Raw genomic sequence first — 25,451 nt, forward strand, 5'->3', positions numbered from 1 at the left:
GCTTGCTATCTCATTCAACTATATTTGCGGTGTTCGCAGTAAACAGTCCATGATAATATATTCTTCGTGTGGGAATAAAGATACGCTCGCTGTTGGGCGACCCATACGGCAAGGCTTCACATCACCCGTGTTCCAAAAGGTGCTGAGAGTACGATAGACGGTTTTTGAACAAACAAATAGCTGTGCTGCAATTTCGTCGATGATTGTTTCGTAGAACAGTCGTTGCTAAACCATTCTCCAACTTAAATCATCCGAATATGGTCTTGGCATTTTCTAATCGTTCACCTTGCTATACTCGAACTCGCAATTAACACGCTTGTACAATCCCACGCGTGTTGATGCATAATAATATCACGTGATCGATATATACATATACTTGCTCAGGACAACCTTTTTGACAACGACAGTATATATATATATATATATATATATATATATATATATATATATATATATATATATATATATACATATATATAGAAAAAGGTTGCTTGTCAACTAGAGAGATATTATTCGAACATAACCACTGCTTTGTATTTTTTAATAGCACTTTATTCACAAACGTTTTCGCTCTCTTAGCTCTTCAGGTGATAAATGATGACAGTGGTTATTTGACACTATATATATATATATATATATATATATATATATATATATATATATATATATATATATATATATATATATATATATATATATATATATATATATATATGTATATATATGAAATATATATATCAAAATCGTACACCGTTCGAGAAGCGGTTGGCTTACTTCGGATGCCAAAATCGTCATTGCTATGGCAGCTACGGGTATATTAAGTTCAAAAATCGCTTCCGCGCTCTCATTTTCCGTTGGCGTGTCAGATTGTAAACATGGATTCTGCTAGTACGTTCACTTTAGATGATTCTGATTGTGCTAGTGACAATGGAATGTCTTCAGACGAAAAAGAGTTCATCAATCGCGAGTTAGGCACCATTTCTGGAGCTTCAAGGTAAATATTTAGGTCATTTTTTCTACATTGTTTTGCGGTTGCCATGACGCGGAAATCATTCGCATAAAGAGCATTACTTTTACATTTCAATATTAGATTATTTTCTCCAAATAACCTTTCTAAACCAGAATTACTAAATGTAAGTTGTGTATACTGTATCGTTGTCGAAAATTCAAAATTAATTACGAATATAACTGCATTAGTAAGCAAAGCAAAGTGACCTTTGGGCGTGTGTTCTATTGCATACACAGAGTAGACTCAAGTATACTAATCTGTAATTATTTTGATTCTCTCAAGTGTACTTTTGGTGACAATATGTGAATTACAATTATATAAAACATTTTTTAGTGATGAAGATACTGATGTTGCTGCTGCTACCAATGTTGCTAGTGCTGTTGAGGAAATTTGTAGTTATGATACGTCTTCAGAACACCGCTCCCTTAAAGAGGTCTAAGGGTAGAGGCAGGACCGTAGCTAGACCGCTTAATTGGGGGGGGGGGTGTATATTCATATATTCATGTTTATGTACCGTTGGAACAATAGCGTGTAAAAGAAATCAGTCTAGTATAATACGAATAAATGCATTTTTCCCCCCCCCCAATTAAGCTTCTAGCTACGGCCCTGGGTAGACTAAAGGGAAGAGTCGAGGGAGGGGGAGAGGGAGGGGGAAAGGAAGGGGTTAACCCACTAGGACCCAAGGTGAAAGCTCCCTGTCTCGTAACCCACCAGACCCCAAAGTGCATGAAGGATTTTGTGATCCTGATACTAGGAATATTCTTCCAGATTTTGCCCCTAGCAGAGCTGTTGGGATCCATCTAGATCATGCTTTAAGTGCCAGAAGTATGAACCGTGAAGTTTCGGCTCTTCCTCACAAGGGAAATGCTTCAAGAGGTAGTCACTCACACCAACGCTTATGCCCACATAAAAGTGCGTTCTCAACCATCCACTTACACGAAGAAGGACGGGGCTTGGGAACTCAGCAACCTTGAAGAGATTGAGCTTTTTAGTGTATGCCAGTTTTGTAAGGGTCGACAGTGAAATTACAAATTTTTGGAGTGTAAAGACCTTATATCATAGAATGTGGGCAAGAGAAATAATTTCTCGTTATAAGGCTGTAATGGCATTCCTGCATGTGGTAGACCCTGTCACTGAAGACCGCAGTAATAAACTGCGAAAGGTAGATTCTTTTGTTCAGTCTTTTAGAGAGAGATGTGAGCAATTTTACCAGCCTTCGGTTAGGGACTTATTCTTGCATGGTACCCCTTCCACAGGCGCATTCAGAATAAATAGAAAGGAATCCCGCAGTGTCTAAAGGACATAAAAGCCTGGGCCAAGATCCAGAAGCGTGGAGGGGTACGGTGGGTTAGGGAGTCAGAAGTATTGACACTGAAGTGGGTTGACAACAAGCCTGTATCAGTGTTGACTACCATTGACTCAGCCGATGACAAGGTGAGAGCTAAAAGAAGGGCAATGGTGGGCCAGAAATTTGATCTGATCAGCTTCTTGCATGCCATAATATTCGTAGGAAATGTTATAGGTGGTGGAAAATGTTGTTTTATCATCTTGTAGATATGGCAATTGGTAATAGTTTTATACTTTTTCAGAAATATCGGGCAGAACACAACGATATGAAACAACTGCAGCGTAAGAAAGGGTATAATATTGTAGATTATCGGAAGGCTATTGTAAGGCAATTGTGCCATATGCCAGACTAACGGTAACCCTCCGGTGTTTGACGAATTAAGCTAAACAAATCGTGAATCCAGATGCTTTCCATATAGAGCATACACCTGGGTTCGAGGCTGGTGTAAGGCGCAATTGCTTTCTTTATTATAAGGAAGAGAGGGGGGGGGGAGAAACGTGTAAATACTTTTTGTGAAGGTCCTGAGTGCCAAAAAAAAGTATTTCCACATTTCTAATGATTATAATTGTTTCAAAGCATGGCATAGTAAAGAATGTGATGAGTATAGATCATTTCTTCTGCATGTAAATTGTCTTGTTGTGATTAATAAATTAAAAAAAAAACAAAAAAGTAAAGTTAGTTTACTTTACTCACACTGGCATACCCACCTGATAATTTACTTCAAACCATTACTCATGTAAATTGTTGAGCTGTCTACTTGCACAAGTAAATAAATAGTTTTATTTCTTGTAAATGTACTACCTGCATTATTGAGTAGAATGATTGTATGTAGTTAACTTTAGGTCGAATCATAATCTGGCAAGAAGGGGAATATTTTCACCACATGTTTCAATTGTTTGGATAAGTCCTGATTTGGCACACATTTTTTTATACCTACAATGTTGAATATGATTTTGGTAATTTGCCAGATGCAAAAACTAAAAGTGGTAGACGTAGACGCTCATTTCGTAGACACTAAGTACCCCAGCATTTAGAAGGTACGTACCAACTATATATAGACTATAATGTAAAACATTTTCGTGGCGGTGTGTATTTTCGTTCGCGAGATATTCGAGTACGAATGAGCGCACTTGAAAATGTTGAAATTTGATCGGACGGCAATAACGTTAATGTAAAATTAAATTGCGCGCCGTATTTGAAGTTAAAAAGATAACATCCTTTATTTATGAATATACGTCTCATCAGAGTCCGGAGTCCATTATTAGATTTTTTCGTGTTTTCCAAATATCTATATTTCACCTTTTCCATCCTCTCCGTGTTTTCCATATGACTCCGTTTTCCATAATTTTTGACCCCGTGTTTTCCAATATCATGACGTCAGATTCCGTAACTTTGACCCAGGAACTCCGGCTCTGAAACTCCAACTCCGTGTTATCCATGTTACCCCATGCATTTTCGTCTCAATGTGGTAACAATTTCCTTTTGTATAGTAGAAAACGATTTAGCATCATCCTTTACATGCCACTCATTGATATGATGAATATTTAAATAAAAAATCAATCATTTCTTCTTGCGAGACGCGACAGCAAATAAACTTTGTTATTGTAACGGTAACTCATAAGCTTAATGAAATGATCATACTAATTGGGGATCGCCCAGTTTGAAATTCATAGCATCTTGCTCTTTCCCCGTTATTTTATGTATCGGCTACTTTAACATAACTGTAACAAAGGCACCCGTCGCTTCAACTGGTGCCCGTTCCGCATGAACAAAGAAAGGACCCTGCATATGTTAGAATCGCCATGTAAGTCGCAAATTGAAATATAGTTTCGAGGACTTAGCAAAAACATCCTAGTCGTTTTATTAATAATATGATAGAGAAATTTAGAGCACGATGTTTGCACCTTTTCAAAATTGTACAAATTATATTGCTTATACCTTCGTGGCGAGGCTCATGTTCCATCACGCGTGCAAAGTCACCTGTTTCGAACAATGCCAAATTTCTAGGAAAATCATGAGTGATAATTCAGAAGTCAATCGGTCTTCAGAATCCATTTTAGTACATACAAAAGTCGTAAATGGAGTGCAAAAAATATAGCTCCAAGAAAAAAATGTTTTCTATAGGCACTTTTAAAAACGACTACATTGATTCAAATGAAATGGGAAAATGACTTGAAGATGTAAAGTAATCTCTGTTTTTTTACACGAGAACCAAATAGTAGACAAAGGTACATGTAATTTAACGCGCTTAATTTCGACCTATGCATTAATGATTAATAACGTTAACGCGTTTTAATTTTTTTCATAAACTGCCGTTGTTCTTTCATGTGGCCCGAAAAAAAGTACTTTTTTAAATAAATTTCTATTATGTTTACTCAAAACTGATTTCTTTACGATTTTGATCACGGAGTTAAAAGGTGGTGAAAGTATATTGGAACATGATAATTTTTTTCTTGCCCATTAAATACCACTGTAGTACTAGTTTTACTGATATAGCAATTTCGCTCCCCAAAACGTAGATACTAACCAAGGTATATAGTAATCAAAATTTTTGGTCACAAGTAAAGTTACAGGTAGCTAGTGTGTATAAAGATACGTGAAGAGTAAATCAGGTCATCAGTTCATCGAGTAGCCTTGCGAGAACAAACGCCTAACAAAATGTCGAATCGAGAAATGTTCTTTTTGGTCATTTCAACTATTTTGATTTACGAATTACAGTGGTAAGACTTTTTATCTATGTGTAGTGTAATGGTCTAGGTTTTGAAACAGATTTTCTCGTGATTTTGGCCTTTTCTTACTTTCAAAGGATGGGAGCGAGAGAACTCCCAACGAGTGCCCCAAAAAGGTTTTCATCATCGGGCGTGAATAAGCTAATGTGTAAGTGATTAATCTAATTAAATCTGTACCTGAACGCTACGAAATATACAAATATACAGGTTAGACACAGGCAAGTGTATTTTCTCTTGATTCAAATGGGTTGAAGGCGAGGTAGGTAAATAAACCAAAGTCCACGACTTGAAATCTTAGAAAACAATAGGCTCTGTTACATTTCTTTGTAATTAGAAAAATAGCCATGCGGTATTGTGAGACTAACGTGCGTCATATCGTTTTAGTGGTGAATTCTAAAGAAGAATCAGAAGATTCTCCGAACTCTGAAGCCGAAGAAGACGAAGATTGGGGTATGCCAGTTGAACCGGCTTAAACTTATAAAGTCTCTATGTAACTATTACATAGTCAGAAATATGAGACGAATTCATGCTGTTTTAACGTAAATTTTAGAAAGAGATTCGATTGAAGAATCAAAAGATTCTCCAAGCGAAGAAGAAGCAGAAAAAGAAGACGACACTACTGGCAAGTTACCAGTTACATTGAGTAAACTTAAACTCGTACTTAAGACTGTGTGAAACTATGAATAAAGTCATTCAGTAGTATAAAATTATCACCAACATCAATAACCATATTGTGTCAACTTAGAAGGAAATCCTAAAGGGGTATCGGGCGAATCTTCGGACTCAGAAGAAGAAGAGGATGAACCTAGTGGTAAGAGGCTGATTCATGACTAATTACCGAGTTGATATATTGCACAGCGATATTTTGGTCACATGCCAAATAGAGTGTAAATATTTTGGGCAATATGATCTGAATGAAGTTAATGCATAGTCGCTGTCATAAAGTTATGATGAATGTTGCAACCGCGTAAAAATACTCGCGACAGAGCTGTATGAGATTTACCGCAAATGAAATAATTGTAGAAACATTGAATTATTGTGCAACTATAATGCAAGTTGTATCACGATCAATCTTAGAAGACGATATTGCCTTGGGATCAGACGATTATCCGGATTCAGAATTTGAAGAGAACGAACCCACAGGTATACCATTTGCTGGCAATGGTAATACTATGCGTACTTACGCTTTATAGGAATTTTAAAAAAACAAATGGTTATTGCTATGTATCACATGAAAATGAAACTGAACTGAAATATATCTTTATATTGTATAAGAAGTTCTCTTTATATTACCCTAACAAAAAATTTAAAACTCCTGTGACTAGAATTGTGCGACTAAAACTGTATCACTGTTAAATTGTATCACTGTTATTTTAGAGGAGGATTTCGAAGATGAATCAGAAGTGGAAGAAGAAGAAGAACCTACTGGTAAGTTGCTGCCTATGGTTAAAAGAACATCATCTCATGCCAAGGTGTCCTATAAATTACTAAACATTGTAAAATATAAATCAACTAGCTGTTTGTTAGGTATATTGCGTAAGTATTTATTACTGTAACGTTATCGGTGCGTTAACGCGGGCTTTCATCAGTACAATTGATTGATTGCATCAGTTCTTCTTCATTATTGCAATGACGAAGGCCCTGGTTAACGGACCGAAAGCTTTGTATGAATAAATACTTACGTGGTGTACCTACAAGCGAATTAACTTATTTGATGTCACCATGCAAAAGTGCAAAAATATTATCAAAGTAAGATGTAACGAACCTTTTGGTAAGTGAGTAACTAAGGCTGAACGCCGGTAAACGCTTACCGGGCATTCACCAAATTTTTAAATATTGCATGTAGTATCTCAAATAGGCAAACTGACCAATAAATATAAGACATATAACAAAATAAAATAAATTGATGTGCTATCTGTAATGTAAGAATGAAACAAGCTGCATTCATTTCTTTTTCAGAAGAGGATTTTGATGAAGAGTCAGAAGATTCAGAGACAGAAGAAGACGAACCAGCTGGTGAGTGTGGTGGGGGTTGGGAGTGGATATAAGACGAGTATGGCAGTTGAATGAACATAAAAACTTATCGGGGTCATCCGCATGCAATTTTTGAAAACGACTAAGAACGGCGAATAAACCCAACTTCCGTCACTTTGAATTAGGTTGCATGAATTTCATCATGTTTCTATGACTAGACGCTAGTGATTGCATGATTTATTATCAGAGGTACAAAATGAGATGTAGCGGTTTAAAACACATCAGCTTTTAAAACGATTTAATTCTACAAAACTGTTCAGCGTTAAAGGTTATTAATTTACGCTGTAAATCAGTGTTTTTTGAATGCGCAATCTTAAATTAAAATCTGAAACTCTATAGATATTTGCATTACCTGAAATATGAATGCAATAATACACACAGCTTCGAAACAAACTCATACAAGAATATTCATTTCCAGTTTCTCTAGCTAATAGGTTATTAGGGGCCTGTAAGAATTATTTTCGTGAAGGGAACTAAAATCGTACAGGAATGTACCATAACGAAGGTGAACAGCTTGTCGACGAAATGTCGCACTGATAAAATAAATTAAGAGCTATCGAGTTGTTGTATAGTATACTTATCGTATCAGTTATAAGGCTCAAGACAGTAAAATCATTGGGTATATGCATGTTTGGGAACAATTCCTAGAGCCTAATTCGAGGCAGTGCTCGCTGGGTCCTGAAAGTCAATCAGGGTGACGTTCCACACATGATGCGAGAATCAGGAACTTGCAATTACAAGCAGACTTTAGAAGACATTTTCGTGTTCACAAAACGTGGGGACAAAGATAAGAAAAATAGTTTTCAATAAACCTGGCATTTGCATTGCGAGTTTTGGTAAAAAATATTCCCTAAGAGGCTACTGATATGCTAAACCTTGAAGATAATGATTATTCGCACCAACATTCACATTTCACATTCTACAATTGCATGTCACAGGCAACTTTAATTTAGATAACTGCATGTATTCTCCTTTGCCATGCACAAATATTTAGTTCCCAGAATTTGAAGTTTGGGGTTTGTTTGGTCAACTTTTATTCCGGATTCCAGTTAAGATACAAGATAATTTTTTGCTAAATTTATTCTCTTCTTTTAATACATTCTCCCTCAGGTAAAAGAGGTTTTCGGCGCCATCGATATAGAAATTTTTCTGACAGAAGATGTGCGTCCTATTGGAATAACCGCAAATCTCCTTTCACATCGTCGAGGAGGATGTCAAAAGCTACTCAGGATCGTACGCATTTACGGCAATAACGCACTTGCCAGAGTTTTTCTGAAATGTGGTACTGTCTAAGTTTTAGGGAAACTGTGGTTGAGATTGGTTATTATTCGAAGAAATTCTGGTGATCGATTTTTGAATTCCGTTTGCAACATTAACGACCGTTCAAGTGATCTTGGTGGAAAGCATGGCGGGCGTGATTCAGACGCTCTGCTCAGACTCAATAATCACGAGGCTGGGGAAGCGCGCGAAGAAATGATGGCGGCAGTCAAAGTCGAGAAGTATCTTAAGTGCGCAATGAATAGAATCTTGAAGGTTTACAATCGCGGTAAGTTATCTTAGCACAATGCACGTTAATGATTTTGACTGAACCAAACGTCCAGTCACACACATCTCAGTGATTTTAAACGAATTGCCGTTTCATTTGTAAGACTGCATGTATTTAGCGACTGCTTGACTTAATGCTCATGTCGAGCTAGTTGCGCCAATTGTACATTCCCTTCCGTCCATAATTTTGAGATCAAAACGTTGTTTGCTTTCATGAAGAATACATCTGTAGCCAGGGACGTACCTGGAACGATGATTGAAGGGGGGTTTTGAACATTCATATATTTATTTCTGCCCAATAAATTTCTACTGTAAGCTATCGCACTTACTAAATAAATCTGTCGGGCCGAACTGAATGTCATGGATATCAAAGCAAGAATATATGCAAATCAAAGATAGAAAATAATTTATTTCTAAAATATTTTGAGAAGTAATAAAGTTAACAAAAATAAGCGTGATGTTACTTTTAAGGCGATAGAGATAATTTTTATTTCCCTATCGCTCTAAGTGGAAGTGTTTGAAAAGTCAGTTTTCATATATAAGTTCAGGTTCTGTCACAGACTGAATGTACTTAAATATGCATTTGTTTTAAGCGACGGAGTAAAAATAAATGCAAAATGATAATTTCACAACTCTAGGAGGAGAAAAATTTTTCCTTGCTTGGAGAATCAACACCCTATTTTCGCAAGGAGCACTGAGGAATTTGGCAAGAAGACATAGCTGCGAACAAAGGAAAGTCGAACACTGTCCACGTTCAACTTTTACATTTCGCACGATTGATGGTACATGCAACAATATTCGTAATCCTTTATTTGGTTCCGCCCCTGGTCCTCTCAATCGCCTTGTTCCTGCAAAATATTTTGACTTCGATGGCCTTGACGAACCTATCGGTTTCCCAGGTCAAGTGAACGTCCCTAATATTCCTGCGACGCTCAAAGTAGTTCAACGATTTATTATTCAACAAAATCAGCCTTCAAGGAGGCCATTGCCTCACTCTCACTTACTCATGCAGTTCGGTCAATTTTTGGATCATGACGTTGGTCTTTCACCGGAAAGTCAGTGTTCGGACAATTGCCAAGGCATAACGTAAGTTATTATTCGACTTATCACATCTCCTATAGTTGAACCAGGATAATCAGAATTTTTTTGTCAACGCGATACTCTTTTTTTTGTTTTAATTGTGTTAAGCACATTTGTGCTTGCAATTGTCACTACTTTTTTCGCTCGCCGCCATTTCTCTTGATGTGCTTCGTTTTCTCATTGCATTGAAATTTATTGATAAATTGGCTTTAGACAACACTAGGAATGCACCCGACGAGTTAAAGAATAGATGTAAATTGTGGAACCACAGATACTAAAATCTATCTAAAAAAAACCACCTGAAATGTGTTTTTATAGTTGTTATATACATTACAATTGTTTTTAAATTTGTGTTGTTAATGTTGCTGGGGGTTTTTCTCTGGTCTTTCCTACTGTGTATAATGTTTTGTTGTTGTTGTTGTTGTTGTTATTATTGCTGTTTTTGTTGTTGTTGTTGTTGTTTATTTTTAGAAAATTTCTACCATAGTCATTACCAAACATGATGATTTTTTTTTATTTTTGGCATAATAAAATTTTTGAAGGGCTGCATTATGCATTCTAAGGCATAATTTTTCTACGCAAGCATCATATTTTTGTCACGAGCAATGCCGACTTTGACGTTGCAAACATTGCAAACATAGCAAAAGTTTTCGTTCCATGTAGGTGAGCGGGTTGTTGTTAAACACAAGTGAAAGTTTTTTTAATCAGGGTCAAGTGATTTTGCTGCGTAACTTGCCATGAACTAATTGAGGAAAATTGACCTCTTAACTGATCAATCATAAGAGAGTAATTTAATCCGACATATTTATTATTATATTGATGAAATAGAATATTCCTCTTATGAAATGACAATGTTTAGTGTTTTTCCATTTCTTACAGAATCGACGGTTCAGCAGATGATTTTGCAGCACCCTGTTATTCCATCCAACCGTTTGGAAATGCCGAGGGCATTCATTTTGCAAGATCAGCTAGTGAATGTCAAATAAAGAATGGCCGTTTCACAAAACGAGAGCAGATTAATGTTGACACGTCATTTGTTGATGCCTCGCAGGTCTATGGATCCGGTAAAACACTTGCGAGAGATTTGAGAGATTTGAGAAGTTAGTAACCCTTATCGTTAAGTTAGCTTATCGCAGGCGTTTAGCAAAAGTATTAACATTGTGAAAACTGTATTAAATTCTATATTTGGTTGCCTCATTTATTGGACCAAACTTTATTGTTAAACAACCAATTTTTTGTCATTTTTTTACTTAAATTAAAATTAGATTGATCAAAAAGAGATTTATCTCAGACGACGAATTAGTTAGCGGTTAGTTTTAGCGTTCTGTTTTCACTAGTGCGGGACTTGAATTTTGAGATGCTTGAATCAGTTCGGTAAAGTTGAATTATCTGAAAATCTAGTGCGAACGAAAACAGAAATATTCCACAGAATTTACCTCCTAATTTTATGACATTAGAAATTTCCTTTCGTGTTCACAATAAATGCTGGTTTATGCTATCGTATATGTGATCTGACATGAATTCATTTGTTACAGGCAAAGGGCTTTTGAAAACAACCCCTGGCGTAAATGGCAAATTTCTCCCCGAGGATAGCATCGAAAGAGAGGGTCCAGCCCGTTTTTGCCATAAAATGAATGGGGGACGTGGATGTTTCTTAGCTGGTGACAGTCGAACGAATGAACAATTAGTACTGACCTCTATGCATACATTGTTTGTTCGGGAACATAACAGAATTGCTCGTGCATTAGGAAGACTGAATCCCGGCTGGGACGGTGAAAAAATTTATCAGGAAACGAGAAAGATTGTTGGTGCTGTGCTGCAGAAAATTACATACCAGGACTTTCTGCCAATTATCATAGGAAACACGCTTCCTCGCTATCGAGGCTACAACCCAAATGTCAACCCTGACCTTTTGAACGCATTCTCCACCGCTGCGTTTAGATTTGGACACACTTTAATCCGGCCCACGTTTGATGTCCTTGATAAAAATTTCAATCCTAAGCAAGGAGTGAGCCCCTTACCATTAGCCCATCTTTTTTTCAACACCAGCTTCTTACGTGATAACGGCATAGATGGACTTCTCCTTGGTTTGCTTGCTAATTCATCTGAGAATTTCGATCAGAAACTTGCCACTCCTTTGCTGAAACAGTTATTCGAACGTCCAGATTCTCCAGGATTAAACCTTGCTGCCTTGAACATCCAGCGCAGTAGAGATCACGGGCTACCTGGTTATAACGCATACCGACATGTTTGTGGATTGAAAAGTGCCACAAGTTTCTGGAGTACACGCAGAGAAATTCAAAGCCGACTTAATAGAATTTGTCTGCGAAGGCTGTACGGGAGTCCTAAAAACGCAGATTTATTTGTTGCTGGTCTAGGAGAAGCACCGGCAAATGGTGGAATTGTTGGGGCGACGTTTGGGTGCATCATTCGGGAGCAATTCAGACGATTAAGGGATGGCGACAGATTCTTCTACAAAAAAAGTGGAGTGTTCACACCTTGGCAGTTGAGGGAGATTAACAAGGCTACAATGTCGAGAATTATGTGCGATAATTTGAAGAATATCGTGTCAGTCCAAAGAAATGCATTCTTCGCCGGAAACAGAAACGTTCGTCGTGTAGAGTGTGCCGGAATACCTCGTATGAATCTCAGAGCCTGGAGAAGTATGTATCTATTCGTGGTCATATATACACATCATGTTACATCATATAATTTTATTACAAAACTAGTTTGTCTAAAAATGCGCGAACTAAACCAGTTAGACGATAATGAACAAAAAAATTAAGAGGCTATTCGAACGGTCTTTGGTTTTTATACACCATGGAGTTCGAAGTAAAAAAAATATCAGGGTGTCCCAGAAAACCCTGAATCTCTTTTTAGTTATAAATTTACTAACTCATAAACACACTCCGAGAAACAAAGAAATTTTCAACCACGATATAAGAGTTATAAGACAGGCTCTATTTTAGCTTTATTTCAGAATCATTGTGAAACCAGACCAGCAATTGAGGGTTTCATGTTTTTAATTTTGTCAAACGTCAGTTCTCGTCCAGACAGGACAACAATGCTTAAATTAGAATGTCTCGTTTGACAACGAATCTCAAATAGAATCGAAACTTTGAACTTGAAATTGAGTAATTGTGTCATGCCTTTCTTATAACCACGTGCACATTTCAAGTTTTCCAAGCGCCCTTGTTTGGCCATTTCTTAACGTTTGTTCAAGTCACAATCGACAAAAAATATAAATCTGACTTGAAAAATCAAATAACTTGCAACCCATTTTCTTCTTCTTCCAAGATGTGAAGTCTCTGCGCATGAATTCAGCTCATAACAAACTAAGCAATATTTCGGCGAAATTCGTAATTCGTATTTTAATTATTTCGGATATTCCCATAGCGAGAAAATGTGGACACGCATGCGTGTTAATCGTGTAGACTTTAAATTTTTTTGGTAAACAAAATGGCGACGCGTTATTAAAGAATTGTATTGGAGTTAGGAATAAAATTGTGTTTAAAGTTTAACCCTTTAAAGGAAGCTTAAAATGTCGGACCTAAAATTGCTAGATCCTGGTGACAACTTTCATCGACGAAAAATTTTTAATATAGCGATATAGAAATTTCATTCGGTATCACGACATTTAACTATGAACCATGGGTGATTCTTCCCAAATCTGTAGGATTTTTACGTAGTTTGGTATTTTGAACTAACTTTAGTGCAAAATTGGTATATTCCAGCCGTGAAATCTGACTTCCCGAGGAAAAACTCACAGAAATGGCAAGCAGAACAAACTAAATATCGGTCTTTCTTGTTCGAATATGCATCCATTTGGCTTTTTTTAGTACCAGCTTTGTGACCAAGCTTTGGTCTCTAAGTAATCTTAATAAATTCATAAACATTGCCGTCTATGGCTGGAATATTACATAATCAAGTTATGTACTGTATGGCTATTCGCAATAGTGTTTTGCTACAATGGCATAACGCATAATCTAAGCAGGAAAATTACATAGACTTTCTCAACGAGATAATACCCGATGAATCCGTCCAGGGCTATGCGCGCATCGTTTAGCTAGCCGCCATCTTGGAAATTTTTCGCTGAACTACTGAATATTTTGTGTATGCTCCTTGAGAGTCAAACGCTTAACTCCTCCCGCTTACATCCACATTTTCTCGCCATGATAGTAATATTTCACCTTATTTCAGGTGGAGGGACATCAAGACGTATCCGGATCTACATAAGAAGTGAAGGTTGTAGAGATCGACGAAGAACCGGCTCTGGTCGCGCATTTATTCGAATCAACGGAATTGATTATTCCAGGCATTCAAATGGCTACAATATCGTTGTTATCAACGGGAGGACAGGTATGTGTATTTAATATGTGGACTAAAAATTTACGAGTAGTCTGCTAGTGTTTAGAAACTTCGTCAACCGTTTCATTCCGATGTTTATTTTTACATTTTCTAGTAAACGATAAAACTATTTTAAAAACTGTATAAAATTGTGAGTCCCATCTTTTGCTTCTCTTTCTTTCATCTCCATCTCTGCGATGCTAATCAACGTTGACCTTCACCTTTTTCTTTTCCCTTCCGGTCTCCAACTTAACGCCGCCCTTGCATCGCTCATTCTGTTCTGCCTTAGAATATTGCCAAAGAGCTACCATCTTCTTCTCTTTAATTTTTGATCCACTTGTGACCTCTCTGCCCTGGCAGTAACTCTTTGGTATAGTGATTTGATCTTGCCAACGTGGAGGTAATCCTAATCTTACAAGGGACGCACAATAATTACCCGCAAGCATATATGGTAGTTCTTTGGAATATTTTTAATTCTTTCCACTGACATTTCAGGTTACCTTCAAAGCTACGTTTTTTTTCCGATGTATATAGCTACTACTGATGTATCTACTACTCGTATTTGCTTAGTTTTCTTTTATATGGAAAGAAAATTAGGTATAATTGCAAGTTTCTATTTATTTTCTGTGTAGGGCGTGTTGAACAGCGCAGATCGTTTTTCACCAGAAGTAATTTTGCTGCCAATCGCATGGTTGATTTTCTCAAAAGCCTACGCTTTCACCGGGGGTAAGATTTAAAAAATATTTTTAGTCTTATTTTTCGGAATTTTTTACGAAAATGCTTTATCTGTCGCCTCCAAATTTTTTTCGCTTAAACTTGCCTCTTTTTAGTGAAAAGATTAGACATCCGTGATTCTTGAATTATATGTCCATGTATATTCCTCGGATTTTATATAATTTTATTGAAATATTTTATTTCCAATAATTTACAAAAATATTGTTCGCAAAAAATGTAAACGTTGGAGCAAAATACAAACTTTTTTGTCTCAACCAATGATGAGGTTGCTGATAACCAGGTTTTACTGGTCCAAATTTCGCACGTGCGCATAACCAATGGAGAATCCGACGTCCATGTTATTGAATTTAGATGCCTTTTAATTTGAAATTGCTCCGTCACAATTACATTGTTAAGTTTAAATATCCGAGCGAAGTTAATCCCCAGGTCGAGGATGAAACAGAAGTCTACTCAGTTACGTTATATATAGACACTTAATTAATAATTGCTAGCCAATGTCTATTTCAGTGCGACAGCTGCCAGCACTCGTTTGAAAGTTGTTACAAATCAAACCTGAGTACTTTTTTGAGACAAGAAAAATTTTTCATTTAAAATCACTGCACAAGATCATAACCCATGCAGCATCGATTTAAAATACGGTTGAATTTTCACAATTTAAAAATTAGGTTAAAAATTTCGTTCGATCAAAAACTCTGGCGAAGTGGAAAATCGAACACGTACAACATAAAAAGATCAAAGTCATCAAACGAAGAGCATTTCACATTAGATTTAGTCAATACTGGCTCCTAACAATTGTATTATTATCCGGCAGAGAAAAAAATATTTTAATTGATCGCTCCCCATTGGGACTTTTCAGTGACAAAGCACATTGCACACTGGAGACTCGGACGAAAGGAATCTCCGATTCTCAGGGACAAGTATGAACCACCCTCAAAGGCTGCTTTACACTGAACTGAAAATTTGGGTTTTCCCTTGATTGAGTTCACTATTTCGCTATAAAAGATGCTCTTTATTCAAAAAATAATACGATAGCACTCCGATTGATAAGAACTGATGTAAACCAGGCCTAAAGTAAAACCAAATTGAATTTCCTGATCAAAAGAAATTGATACTGACCTTTTTATGTTTTCTAGAAAATTTGTGCTTGTTGCTATTCAACGCGATGGTTCCCAAGGATTGAACTTTCGTGTTCGTAGAGCTTTGAGAGGGATTGGAGCTGGAGCAATATTTCGTAGCCAATGCTCTTCGTTTGCCCTTATTGGGAGAAGTGGCGGAAGAGGCCTGGTTGCTCAGGTAAACTAACTAATTAAAGTAAACGTAAACATAAAACGACAGTGCCCTATACTGTTCAGCTCTGCCCAAACAAATAGTCTGATTTCATTGTAGGAGATTCTTTTTAGGGACACCTGTTATGCTTGCATGCACTCGTTTTTAGCAAGATTCATACTCATATGCCCTTAGTTGTGTAATAATTTTTTATGATTCTTTTATACAGGTTCAACGTGGAAGATGGAGGGGGCCGAGCGTCATTTCCCGGTACATTTATTTGCAGCGTTAAGAGAAAAAGGTATGTTTGGTTTATTTGACAACTTTGAATTCCGCTATGTTCTTCCGGGTTCCGGGTTTATTTGCCTTTTGCAATTTAGGCAATATGTTCATATATGTCTTTCGCAAATATTCATGAATATATTTCGCGCGGTCCATACGGCCTCATACGGACCGCTCGGGAGACAATCAGATTGCAGGAAACGCTAAAATATGAATTCCGACCGCACGAAAATAATCATATGTGTTATCTTTTTTACACCCTGTGTAATCGCGGGTATTTCAAAGGTACCTAATTAGAAGATTGATGCAGTTTTTTTCTCTTTTATGCTTAGGAAAAGAAGCAGAAGAAAAATGAATACAATTCATTAAAATTTATTGCTGCATTTTATTTTAAAACGCATGTAATTTTGCTGTATTAAATAGAGCAGGTACATGAACTTGATGTGTCCTGATTTTTTTTTAATATTAAACATTCAATTATTGAATGTGCATGCATGGTTGAGCGTCATATTGGAATCATCAATTCTGGGACAAATGTATGCTTGATTTCCGAAGCGACATTAAGGCAGAAAGAGGAAACGCGTGTGGGATGTCCCTGAAATAAATATGAGCTACGTGTGACGTATCCTCAGTTAATGGAAATAGTATTGGCTATATTGCTTTTCGTATCAAAAAACCTCGACTGTAAAACTGGTCCAATTATTGGAAAATTTAAGTAGCAGAATAGTAACGCATCATTGAATTTCGAATTTCGGCGAGTAGTCGAGTACTGAATCTTGTTCCAGTACCAACGAAACGTAATTAATAGCATAGGTGTAGTACACGCACATGCATCACTCTGGTATAATTATGAAATAACATGACTGTATATAACGCGTGTTCTAACAGCCTATTCGATAATTACGTCACAATATTATCGTTTTAAATTTAGAACCACCTAGCCTGCGTGCAGTCCCAGACTTCCAAAGGAAGAAGGGACTGCGCAACTTGGGCCGAAAGCTTGCTACGCCAGCTTTCCCGATTTTGGGGAAAATAATTTATGCAAGATAATTAATGCGCTAAATATGCAGCTGCTCGAATATGTAAACCTAATAATATGGCGGCAAGCAAAGGAGTGTTTGATTCTGCTCAACTTTCTGTCGCTATTTCTACAGCCTGTTCTCTTCTGAATGTTGAAAAATTTTATCCGGATCAAGAGCAAGCCCTGCGTAATTTCTTTAAAGGCAAAGACTTGTTTTTTAGCGCTCACACTGGCTACGGAAAGTCTCTCATTTTCCAAGCCATACCGATCATTGCTGATGTTTTAAACGAACAAGTAATTGGCACAAGTACGGTACTTGTGATATCGCCATTATTATCACTCATGAAGGATCAAGTAAAGCATGTAAATGATTCATTTGGGATATCTGCGGCTGCTATATTCGATAACCAAGACGAAGATGTTTTAAAAGCAATCGAGGAAGGTGTTTATTCGTTGGTGTATGCAACTCCAGAATGCTTCGTCGGGAAAAAACGTTGGAGGACTCTTGCAAGTTCTCAAACATTTCGTGAAGACTGCATCGCGGTTGTCATAGATGAAGCGCATTGCTTGGTACATTGGTAAGCAAGAATATTATTTTGTACGGTATATCTGAAAATAAGGTATGTCTAATCAATTGTATTACATAATTGTATTCTGATTGTATTCTTTAGGGGAACATCTACTCAAAAGGAAAGCCCATTTAGAAAATGGTATGCCAATGTTGTGGAGTTGAAGTCATTGCTCCATTCTTCTACTCGATATGCTGTATTTACTGCAACTGCAACAAAAGCCACGAAGAGTATTATTTATCAAATGTTGAATTTAAATGTCTACAGCACTTTTGAGATTGAGAAACCACCTTTACGAGGAAATATTAGCTATCAGTTTGTCCACCTCAGCAAGGATAAGCCTCTAGAGACTGTTTTTGGGACCCTGATCGAGAAACTTAAAGCTAAAGGTATTACCACAGAAAGGTGCATTGTGTTTTGTAAGACACGAAAGCAATGTTCTATAGTGTACAGGTTATTTACTGCTGCTCTTGGTGAGAAGAACTTTATTGACAGTAGCTTAAGTTATGACCGCTGTCTAGTGCAAATGTTTCATGCTGGAAGCCCTGACTCAGTGAAAGTTCATGTTGTTAATGAAATGACAAAGGATCATAGTCACCTTAGGCTGTTGATATGCACAGTAGCATTCGGGATGGGTATTGACTGTAAAGATGTGTATTCCAGCATCCATTTTGGTCCTTCTAGCACTGTGGAGAGCCTTATACAGGAAACGGGAAGATTAGGGAGGGATGGAAAACAATGCATTTGTTATGTCTTATACAATGGGCTTCTGACATCTCATTGTGATAATCAGATTAAACAACTTGTGGAGACAAAGAACTGTCGCCAAAACCATATTAGCAACCTTTTCCAAACAAATTCAACTATGTCTTATCCAACAGGTTGTTTGTGCTGTGATCATTGTAGTAAAAATTGTGACTGTTCTGAACATGAAAATATTTCCATGATTTCCTTTGGGGAAACAGCAACAGAGCCAAATGATAGATCATTTAGCATTAAGCGATATACCTCTAAGGATCAAAGAGCACTCCTGCGACAGAAACTTCTTGACTACAGAGCAAGCTTAATTCCAGCAACCACAGAACAATTTTTACCTGTTGGTTCCACAGGCATATTGTTCGAATTTGACCACTATCAAATTGAACAAGTTCTAGCAAACTGTGATCATTTATGCTCTATGGATGACATTATCAGCTGTGTCGAGTTATGGAGAAATACTCATGCAAATATGGTTTATACCATTTTAAATGAGGTTTTTCAAGATATGAATGGTGATGTTTTGTTTTCCCTGTCAGAGGAGGATTTTGAAGATATGGAGGTAGTTCAAGAAGATTGGGAAGAAATACGAGATGACACCGGAAGGGCTGAATTGTTTGGTGATTCAAAATTTGATGACTTATCAAACATTACTGAGGAAAATAGCCTAAATCAAAGTGTGGGATTTGACAATGACAATGTGAGTTTTATTTTAAATCATATAACAAAAGACATTGAAAACATGGAACATGATTAGTGCATCCATTTAGTTAATTATATTGTAATTATAGTCTGCACTATGATAGTAATATTATATTATATATATAATATACATTTGTTTATTGTACAAAAATTTTTGAGGTGAGATTCAGGTGATGCGGGAGTGGTGAAAGGGTATGGAGGGGGGGCATTCAAACCTAAGAGCAGTCATAAAGAAAATTTTGTAGCCATGCTATTTTGATGATACCCAAATTTCAGCTCATTTAATTATTATTTCTATGAGCAAATCGAAAATTATGAATTTGAAACAAAAACTAGTTGAAATAGCAAGCATTTTTGATTGATGAAAAGGGCACCTCTTCCTCCCCCCTTAAAAAGGGGAAGGAAGGGCAAATGCCCCCCCCCCTTTGCACCCCTCGCTGGCATCCTTGGAGAGATTGTTCTATTTTGTACTATACCACAATGTCTGTTTCAACGTGCACACTTGTGAAGATGTACTATTTTTTTGTGCATGTTTAGCCATTTGAAAAATGCACTTGCATCATGGTCTGCCAATAAACTGTCTTTCATATCTGAAAAATGGCTGTAACATCTTCCGTTTGAGGGTTGCATTGCTTTCTGTTGGATTAGTTCATTCACTACCTTCCGGAGATCCCCATCTGCAGAACGGCTAGAATGCTTACCAGATCTTCTTGTGATAACACACATGTTATCAAAATTGTCTAACATTTCACTGGTAACAGAAAGAGCACTGCAATACCTGTCCATGGCTTGTTTGTTTAATCCATTTGGTCCAAGATTTCTTATTAGAATTTTAATCAACCGGTTGTAATGTTCAAGCGCCAAATCGAGGGGAATATTTCCACCACGGCCAGGTTTTAACTTATGAAACCTGTTCCAAATTAGACGGTGCGCAGCCCGCGGCGAAAGAAAGCTGTTGATTTGGCAAAGGAGGAAAAATGCCTCAAGGGCATACTTTTTGCTGCTTTGGCCATCCTCTTTAAAATACGGTAGCATAAACTTCCAACATCTTATTAGGCGCTGTCCATCCCCTTCCGTAACAGCGTCATAAAAATTAGCAAGAAGGAGACCAACCTCAAGTACGGAAGACTGGTAATTAAACATATCGTCCTTCATTACCACACATTTTTCCGTGTCACGATTCTCCTCAACAACCATTTCACCGTGTGTTTTTTCATGATTACGTCGTCTTTTCCCATCATAGCGAAATGATTTGGTGCAACCAGGAAACCTACACATGTACCTCTCTCCATCAGATGTTTCCACTTTTTTACTGGCTTCAGTTGCTACTCGTGTTTTATCAAGGATTGCTTGCACTTTATCGTCCCTGAGGATGTACTTGTTGACTACTTTGCCAGCCAGTACATTCAAGCACTCGCGCTTCTCTCGAATTGAGGCATTCTCAATATCCATCTTCAATTTGTCCGTGCTTGGCGTAGCATCAATATCTTCAATGCCCAGTTCATTCATCGTTGCAGCCACAATTCTTGCATCCAGTTCAAGTAGAAAGAATTTCTTGCATGCGCTAACATCTTTCGACACATCTGTACGAACATTCCTTCTATTAATTAGATTTCTGTCGCTGTACAGGGTGCATTTGTCGTTGGTTGCAACTGGGTGGTAAAAGTGACTGAAGATATACTACAAAACGATAAAACTGTAAAGTGAAACCATACCTAGAGTTTCACACAGTACAGCACAATACAATACAATACAATCAAACCTTTAGGATGGAAATATTATGGTAATCTCCCAGAAATCTATTACCATAATGGAAAAGCACTCAGATCATTCTACTAATTAAAAACATTCTGATTCCTATCCAATCGATACGTTCGAAAATTTACCTCCAAAAACTTCATTCCACCATGAAAATCGGCGACTTCGAAATGAAGTCCTTCGTGCCTTTCTTCCGCAGTAAATCCATTGGATACTTCGAACAACCCGTTCACTCCTCTTTCAACCGTAAGCTGATCACCTACGACAGCCTGTTCTGCATATTTCTTCGTTCCCTCTCGCTCATATGACGGTACGTAATTTTGAAGGTAGTCAAGAATATTTTGCATTCCATCAGCATTATTTTCATTTTCGTATATGACACCAATAAGAGTCTATATGACAAAAGACAATATACACATCATGCACTATCCAGTACCTGAATTGCCAGCACTACCTTATCATCTATATATAGTTTTTTATTTATTGACCCATGGCCATGGGCCCATGAAAAAAAGACCAGACCACTTGCGCGTGACGGAACACATGACAAGCTTCGTAACTACTAACTAGTCGCCATCTTAGGGGGCAAAACGCACTGAGGGCAAAACGTTGTTAATAACATTTGCTCTTGAATGTGAATTTAATAAATATTATATTATGCATATCTTTCTCAACTTACAGTATCGGTAGGTTTCGCCATTTCTTTGGAATACTGGTGTGATATGTGGTAGGTAACTGCTTCTTTTAAGCCTTTCAAGCAAGAAATGGAGTTGGTCATAACTCTGCTAACCAAGTCAATGTAGTTTTGACGCTGCTTACTGTGCTCAAATTTGCTTGGGCAAAATGTCGCATTTTCCAATGCATTTAGATCGCATATTGGCTTATCGTTATTCAAGTGATTACCCGACACTCGGTTCTCCGTTGACATAAGTGTACAATAATGAGCATCTGGATTCTGATTCTCCTCTGTCATATCATGTGTTGCCTGGTGTATGTCAATATTGTCAAGAGTTAACTTCCGTCCATGATCAGGAGACAACTTCGAGTATTTCAAAATGTCAGCATGTGACATGGGGGATGGTCCAATATTGCTTGAAGGGCTATCATTGATGATGGAATCATCTTGGTCATCACCTTGGATATCTTGTTGATCTCCTTGCTGTTTGGTAAATATGGAGATGGGTTCTATTGGTACATCAATAAAATTTCCAGTATTTACTTCTTCTTGCAGACATTTGAATGACTCTAGGATTCTTTTTCCATACTCGCCAGTCGTTTTATCTTTGGAAATTTCATTTGTTTGGAAATTTTCCTGTTTGGAAAAAAACCTCATAAATCGTCATTCAAATATTGTCTTGAAATATTGTCGTGCAAAAATTTAATGCACAAACAAATTTTTATCCAACAAATCTGCTATGTTCAAAAGAATCTTCTTGATATACCAAATCCCATGGGTTCTTTTTGTAAATGGAACAGGTACTATCATGTCTGAAGCAGGTAACTTAACAAGTAACTATAATATTCTAACTTTTAATAAAACTACTTACAATTGTTTCGTCTTTAGAGCCAGGGCCAGGTAACCGAGTGTCCCCTTCTTTCTGCACCAGTTCAATTTTTCCCATTGCTGTCATTCGTTTTCCTTCATTTTCCACCATATCTAGAATTTCTTTGTTATGGTTTTTACCAAATTGAGTAAGTTTCTTGTAGAAATATGTATGTGATGGCATCAACCTCAGGGCCTGCATACGTTTCATCATAGCCTGCAAATGAAATTTTCAGAACTGTACTGTATTTATATAGGTATATATAGGATAATTGAATTTAAATGAAGGGGATGTTTTATTATTTTTTTTATTTATGGTAAAACTTATAAGAAATGAAAAATGCAATAGACAAACAAATGGAAGGGGAATTACTGTATTACACATTGAGTGCCTTTAGTTACATAATACATAACCTATGTCTACCAAAACACAACAAATATTACAAATAGAAGAAAATTATTAATCATATGTTACTAAAAATATTGTATTACTGTACCATAAATCCAGAATGGCGATTGATAATAGATATCATTAATTGGAGTGCGATCATGTTCCTTGATCTGTTACGAAGACAAACGGATGCAGCAACACCAACTGATTGCTTCCATTTCTCTTCATCATCATTTGCTTTAAGAGCAGCAGTCTTCAGCACCATGAGAAGCAAGGGGGCTCTTTCTTGTAATTCGGTTATTAAATTGTCAAAGGAAAAGTTTATAATGCTTTCTTTATCAGTTTTCCTCAAGCAGCTATCTTCTCTCTTTTTCGTTTTTTTGGTGCAGGCTTTTGCACACATGGCCACACATTCTTTATGTATTTGTTTCACAACTTCTTCATAAATATGCTTGCGTACCATTTCGCAACGCCATACAGCTCTTGCTATTTGTTTCTTTGTACCACGACATAACATTTTCCCTAAGGCACTCAGTTCAGGTGGTAAGACTTTTGTCTTAGTTCGGTCGGCCCACTTGATTGAAACAGTGACTGGACATTCATTTGGCATGAGCTTTGGTACATTGACTTCTGTGTGGATTGGTGATATCGGAATTTCAGGAATTAATACAGAGCCCTTGCTTACTGGTGTTGACGCACATCCTTGGTTTTGTTTTTCGGACTTGGGTGGGCTAAAACAAACAAAAAATCACAATAAAATACTAAAGCGGGCATATTTGGGAAAATTTATTTTAATTGATTTATCAGAAGATACTGTTCTGTAACCCATACACCCATTAATTGGAAGTAATAAAAATGTTTCACTGACTGGTAAAATTATTTGGTGTAAAATATTGATGTGTATGGAAGTAAACAGTTTTTACAACAGTACCTTGATCTGAATTGATTATTTTCTAAATTTAGCATTGCTTCGTTGTGGATTCCAACACACTGAACTTGAATGTCATGCTGCATGTGTTTCGTTGTATTGGTTGGGTTGTTTGGAAAACTTAACTTTCTGGTTACTGCTGATCCACTTTCTCTTCGTTTCATCGAAAAGCCATAATCTCCACATTTCTGGCGATAATAATATTAGCTGTTCGTCGATGTTAAGCAAATTTTCCTTCAAATTCTTACGTTTCTTTATCAGCCGGAGACATCCTTTACATATATAAGGCGACGAACCGTGAACAACAAACGGCAAATCGTTTAATTCAGCGTTTATATTAGCTTTTCCATGAACCAAATTAAGATCTGTTGGCTTTAACAACGGTTCGAAACATAAAACACAAATTTTGGAGGACATATTAACAATTTATTACCTTTCGCGAACTATGGCACGCCAAAACAATCTTTGCTTGCCGCCATATTATTAGGTTTACATATTCGAGCAGCTGCATATTTAGCGCATTAATTATCTTGCATAAATTATTTTCCCCAAAATCGGGAAAGCTGGCGTAGCAAGCTTTCGGCCCAAGTTGCGCAGTCCCTTCTTCCTTTGGAAGTCTGGGACTGCACGCAGGCTAAGAACCACCTTAACTGAGAGGAATTTCAAGTTTTACTCTAACAATCTATGTGCAAAGATGTGAATCATCCTTCTTCAACGTATGGACGAAAAATATTTTTTTATTTCGACAAAGGAGTGTGAAAATAAGCCATAACACAAAAACGAGGCTGTCGGTTATGGCCCGGTAGCCTCGTTTTAGTGTTATGACTTATTTTCACATTTAATGGTAAGAAGGATGTTTTATATCTTTGCACGCGGCTCGTGTTACGTTCGCCGTTAAGAACGAGCAAAAATGAGAACAGTGTTGAGCATTTTAAAACTTTTTGTAATTTAATTATTGTAATTTAGATTAACCAGATCCTATTTCTTAATAATAACTTATCTGGTCTGAGTAACATAGTTCGACAGGTTGACTCACTTGAATGGTAACTTGGACAGCGAATAGCTCTGTAGTTGGAAATCCATGTTGATCTGTGTTGTCAGCCTAAATCAGCATCGTCAGGTGTTTGGCTCTATAAGTTTAGCCTTATTCTTTCTCTTCAGCATTTGTGTGTTCCTATTCTATAGAATATTCTATATAGAATATTGTATAGGATATTCTATGGAACATTCAATAGAAGATTCTATAGAAGATGCTATAGAAGATGCTATAGAAGATTCTATAGAAGATCCTATAGAAGATTCTATAGAAGATGCTATAGAAGATCCTATAGAATGCTATAGGATATGCTACATACAGTAGCATATTCTACAGAACATGCAATTGCAATATTACACAATTAAGAAGTGC

The 25,451-nt window shown here is 37.0% G+C and overlaps 3 protein-coding genes across 3 annotated transcripts; 2 read left to right on the forward strand and 1 right to left on the reverse strand.

The window, feature by feature from the left end:
• The first annotated feature begins 4,988 nt into the window (after window positions 1-4,988).
• On the forward strand, window positions 4,989-16,395 carry LOC114536448 (eosinophil peroxidase-like). The gene is made up of 17 exons (XM_028557809.1): window positions 4,989-5,077; window positions 5,164-5,234; window positions 5,471-5,536; window positions 5,637-5,708; window positions 5,832-5,897; window positions 6,164-6,229; window positions 6,464-6,514; window positions 7,046-7,102; window positions 8,231-8,281; window positions 8,421-8,666; window positions 9,304-9,751; window positions 10,625-10,845; window positions 11,281-12,408; window positions 13,946-14,104; window positions 14,725-14,818; window positions 15,961-16,120; window positions 16,323-16,395. Exons 1-17 carry the CDS (start codon window positions 5,016-5,018, stop codon window positions 16,383-16,385), a joined length of 3,081 nt encoding a protein of 1,026 aa, XP_028413610.1. The 5' UTR covers window positions 4,989-5,015; the 3' UTR covers window positions 16,386-16,395.
• A 1,031-nt stretch (window positions 16,396-17,426) lies between these two features.
• Window positions 17,427-19,555, forward strand: LOC114536425 (probable ATP-dependent DNA helicase RecQ). Its single transcript, XM_028557781.1, has 2 exons — window positions 17,427-17,974; window positions 18,068-19,555. Exons 1-2 carry the CDS (start codon window positions 17,472-17,474, stop codon window positions 19,476-19,478), a joined length of 1,914 nt encoding a protein of 637 aa, XP_028413582.1. The 5' UTR covers window positions 17,427-17,471; the 3' UTR covers window positions 19,479-19,555.
• Window positions 19,487-24,229, reverse strand: LOC114536424. The gene is made up of 6 exons (XM_028557780.1): window positions 24,047-24,229; window positions 23,222-23,846; window positions 22,729-22,941; window positions 21,861-22,493; window positions 21,310-21,573; window positions 19,487-21,103 (listed from the first exon to the last, which is right to left on the reverse strand). The coding sequence occupies exons 1-6, from the start codon at window positions 24,205-24,207 to the stop codon at window positions 19,913-19,915; spliced, it is 3,087 nt and encodes a 1,028-aa protein (XP_028413581.1). The 5' UTR covers window positions 24,208-24,229; the 3' UTR covers window positions 19,487-19,912.
• Window positions 24,230-25,451: the final 1,222 nt, after the last annotated feature.

This window comes from Dendronephthya gigantea, unplaced genomic scaffold, assembly GCF_004324835.1.
Source record: "Dendronephthya gigantea isolate DGI-Jeju-01 unplaced genomic scaffold, DenGig_1.0 000136F, whole genome shotgun sequence".
NCBI lineage: Eukaryota > Metazoa > Cnidaria > Anthozoa > Malacalcyonacea > Nephtheidae > Dendronephthya > Dendronephthya gigantea.

Coding starts and splice junctions, on each gene's coding strand:
- LOC114536424 (XM_028557780.1), bottom strand. CDS start 24,207: ATGAAACGAAGAGAAAGTGGATCAGCAGTAACCAGAAAGTTAAGTTTT. Junction 21,574..21,860: donor TGGCGAAACCTACCGATACT/GTAAGTTGAGAA, acceptor TTTGTCATATAG/ACTCTTATTGGTGTCATATA. Junction 21,104..21,309: donor GTGGAATGAAGTTTTTGGAG/GTAAATTTTCGA, acceptor ATCGTTTTGTAG/TATATCTTCAGTCACTTTTA.
- LOC114536448 (XM_028557809.1), top strand. CDS start 5,016: ATGTCGAATCGAGAAATGTTCTTTTTGGTCATTTCAACTATTTTGATT. Junction 6,515..7,045: donor AGAAGAAGAAGAACCTACTG/GTAAGTTGCTGC, acceptor TTTCTTTTTCAG/AAGAGGATTTTGATGAAGAG. Junction 7,103..8,230: donor AGAAGAAGACGAACCAGCTG/GTGAGTGTGGTG, acceptor ATTCTCCCTCAG/GTAAAAGAGGTTTTCGGCGC.
- LOC114536425 (XM_028557781.1), top strand. CDS start 17,472: ATGGCGGCAAGCAAAGGAGTGTTTGATTCTGCTCAACTTTCTGTCGCT. Junction 17,975..18,067: donor GCGCATTGCTTGGTACATTG/GTAAGCAAGAAT, acceptor TGTATTCTTTAG/GGGAACATCTACTCAAAAGG.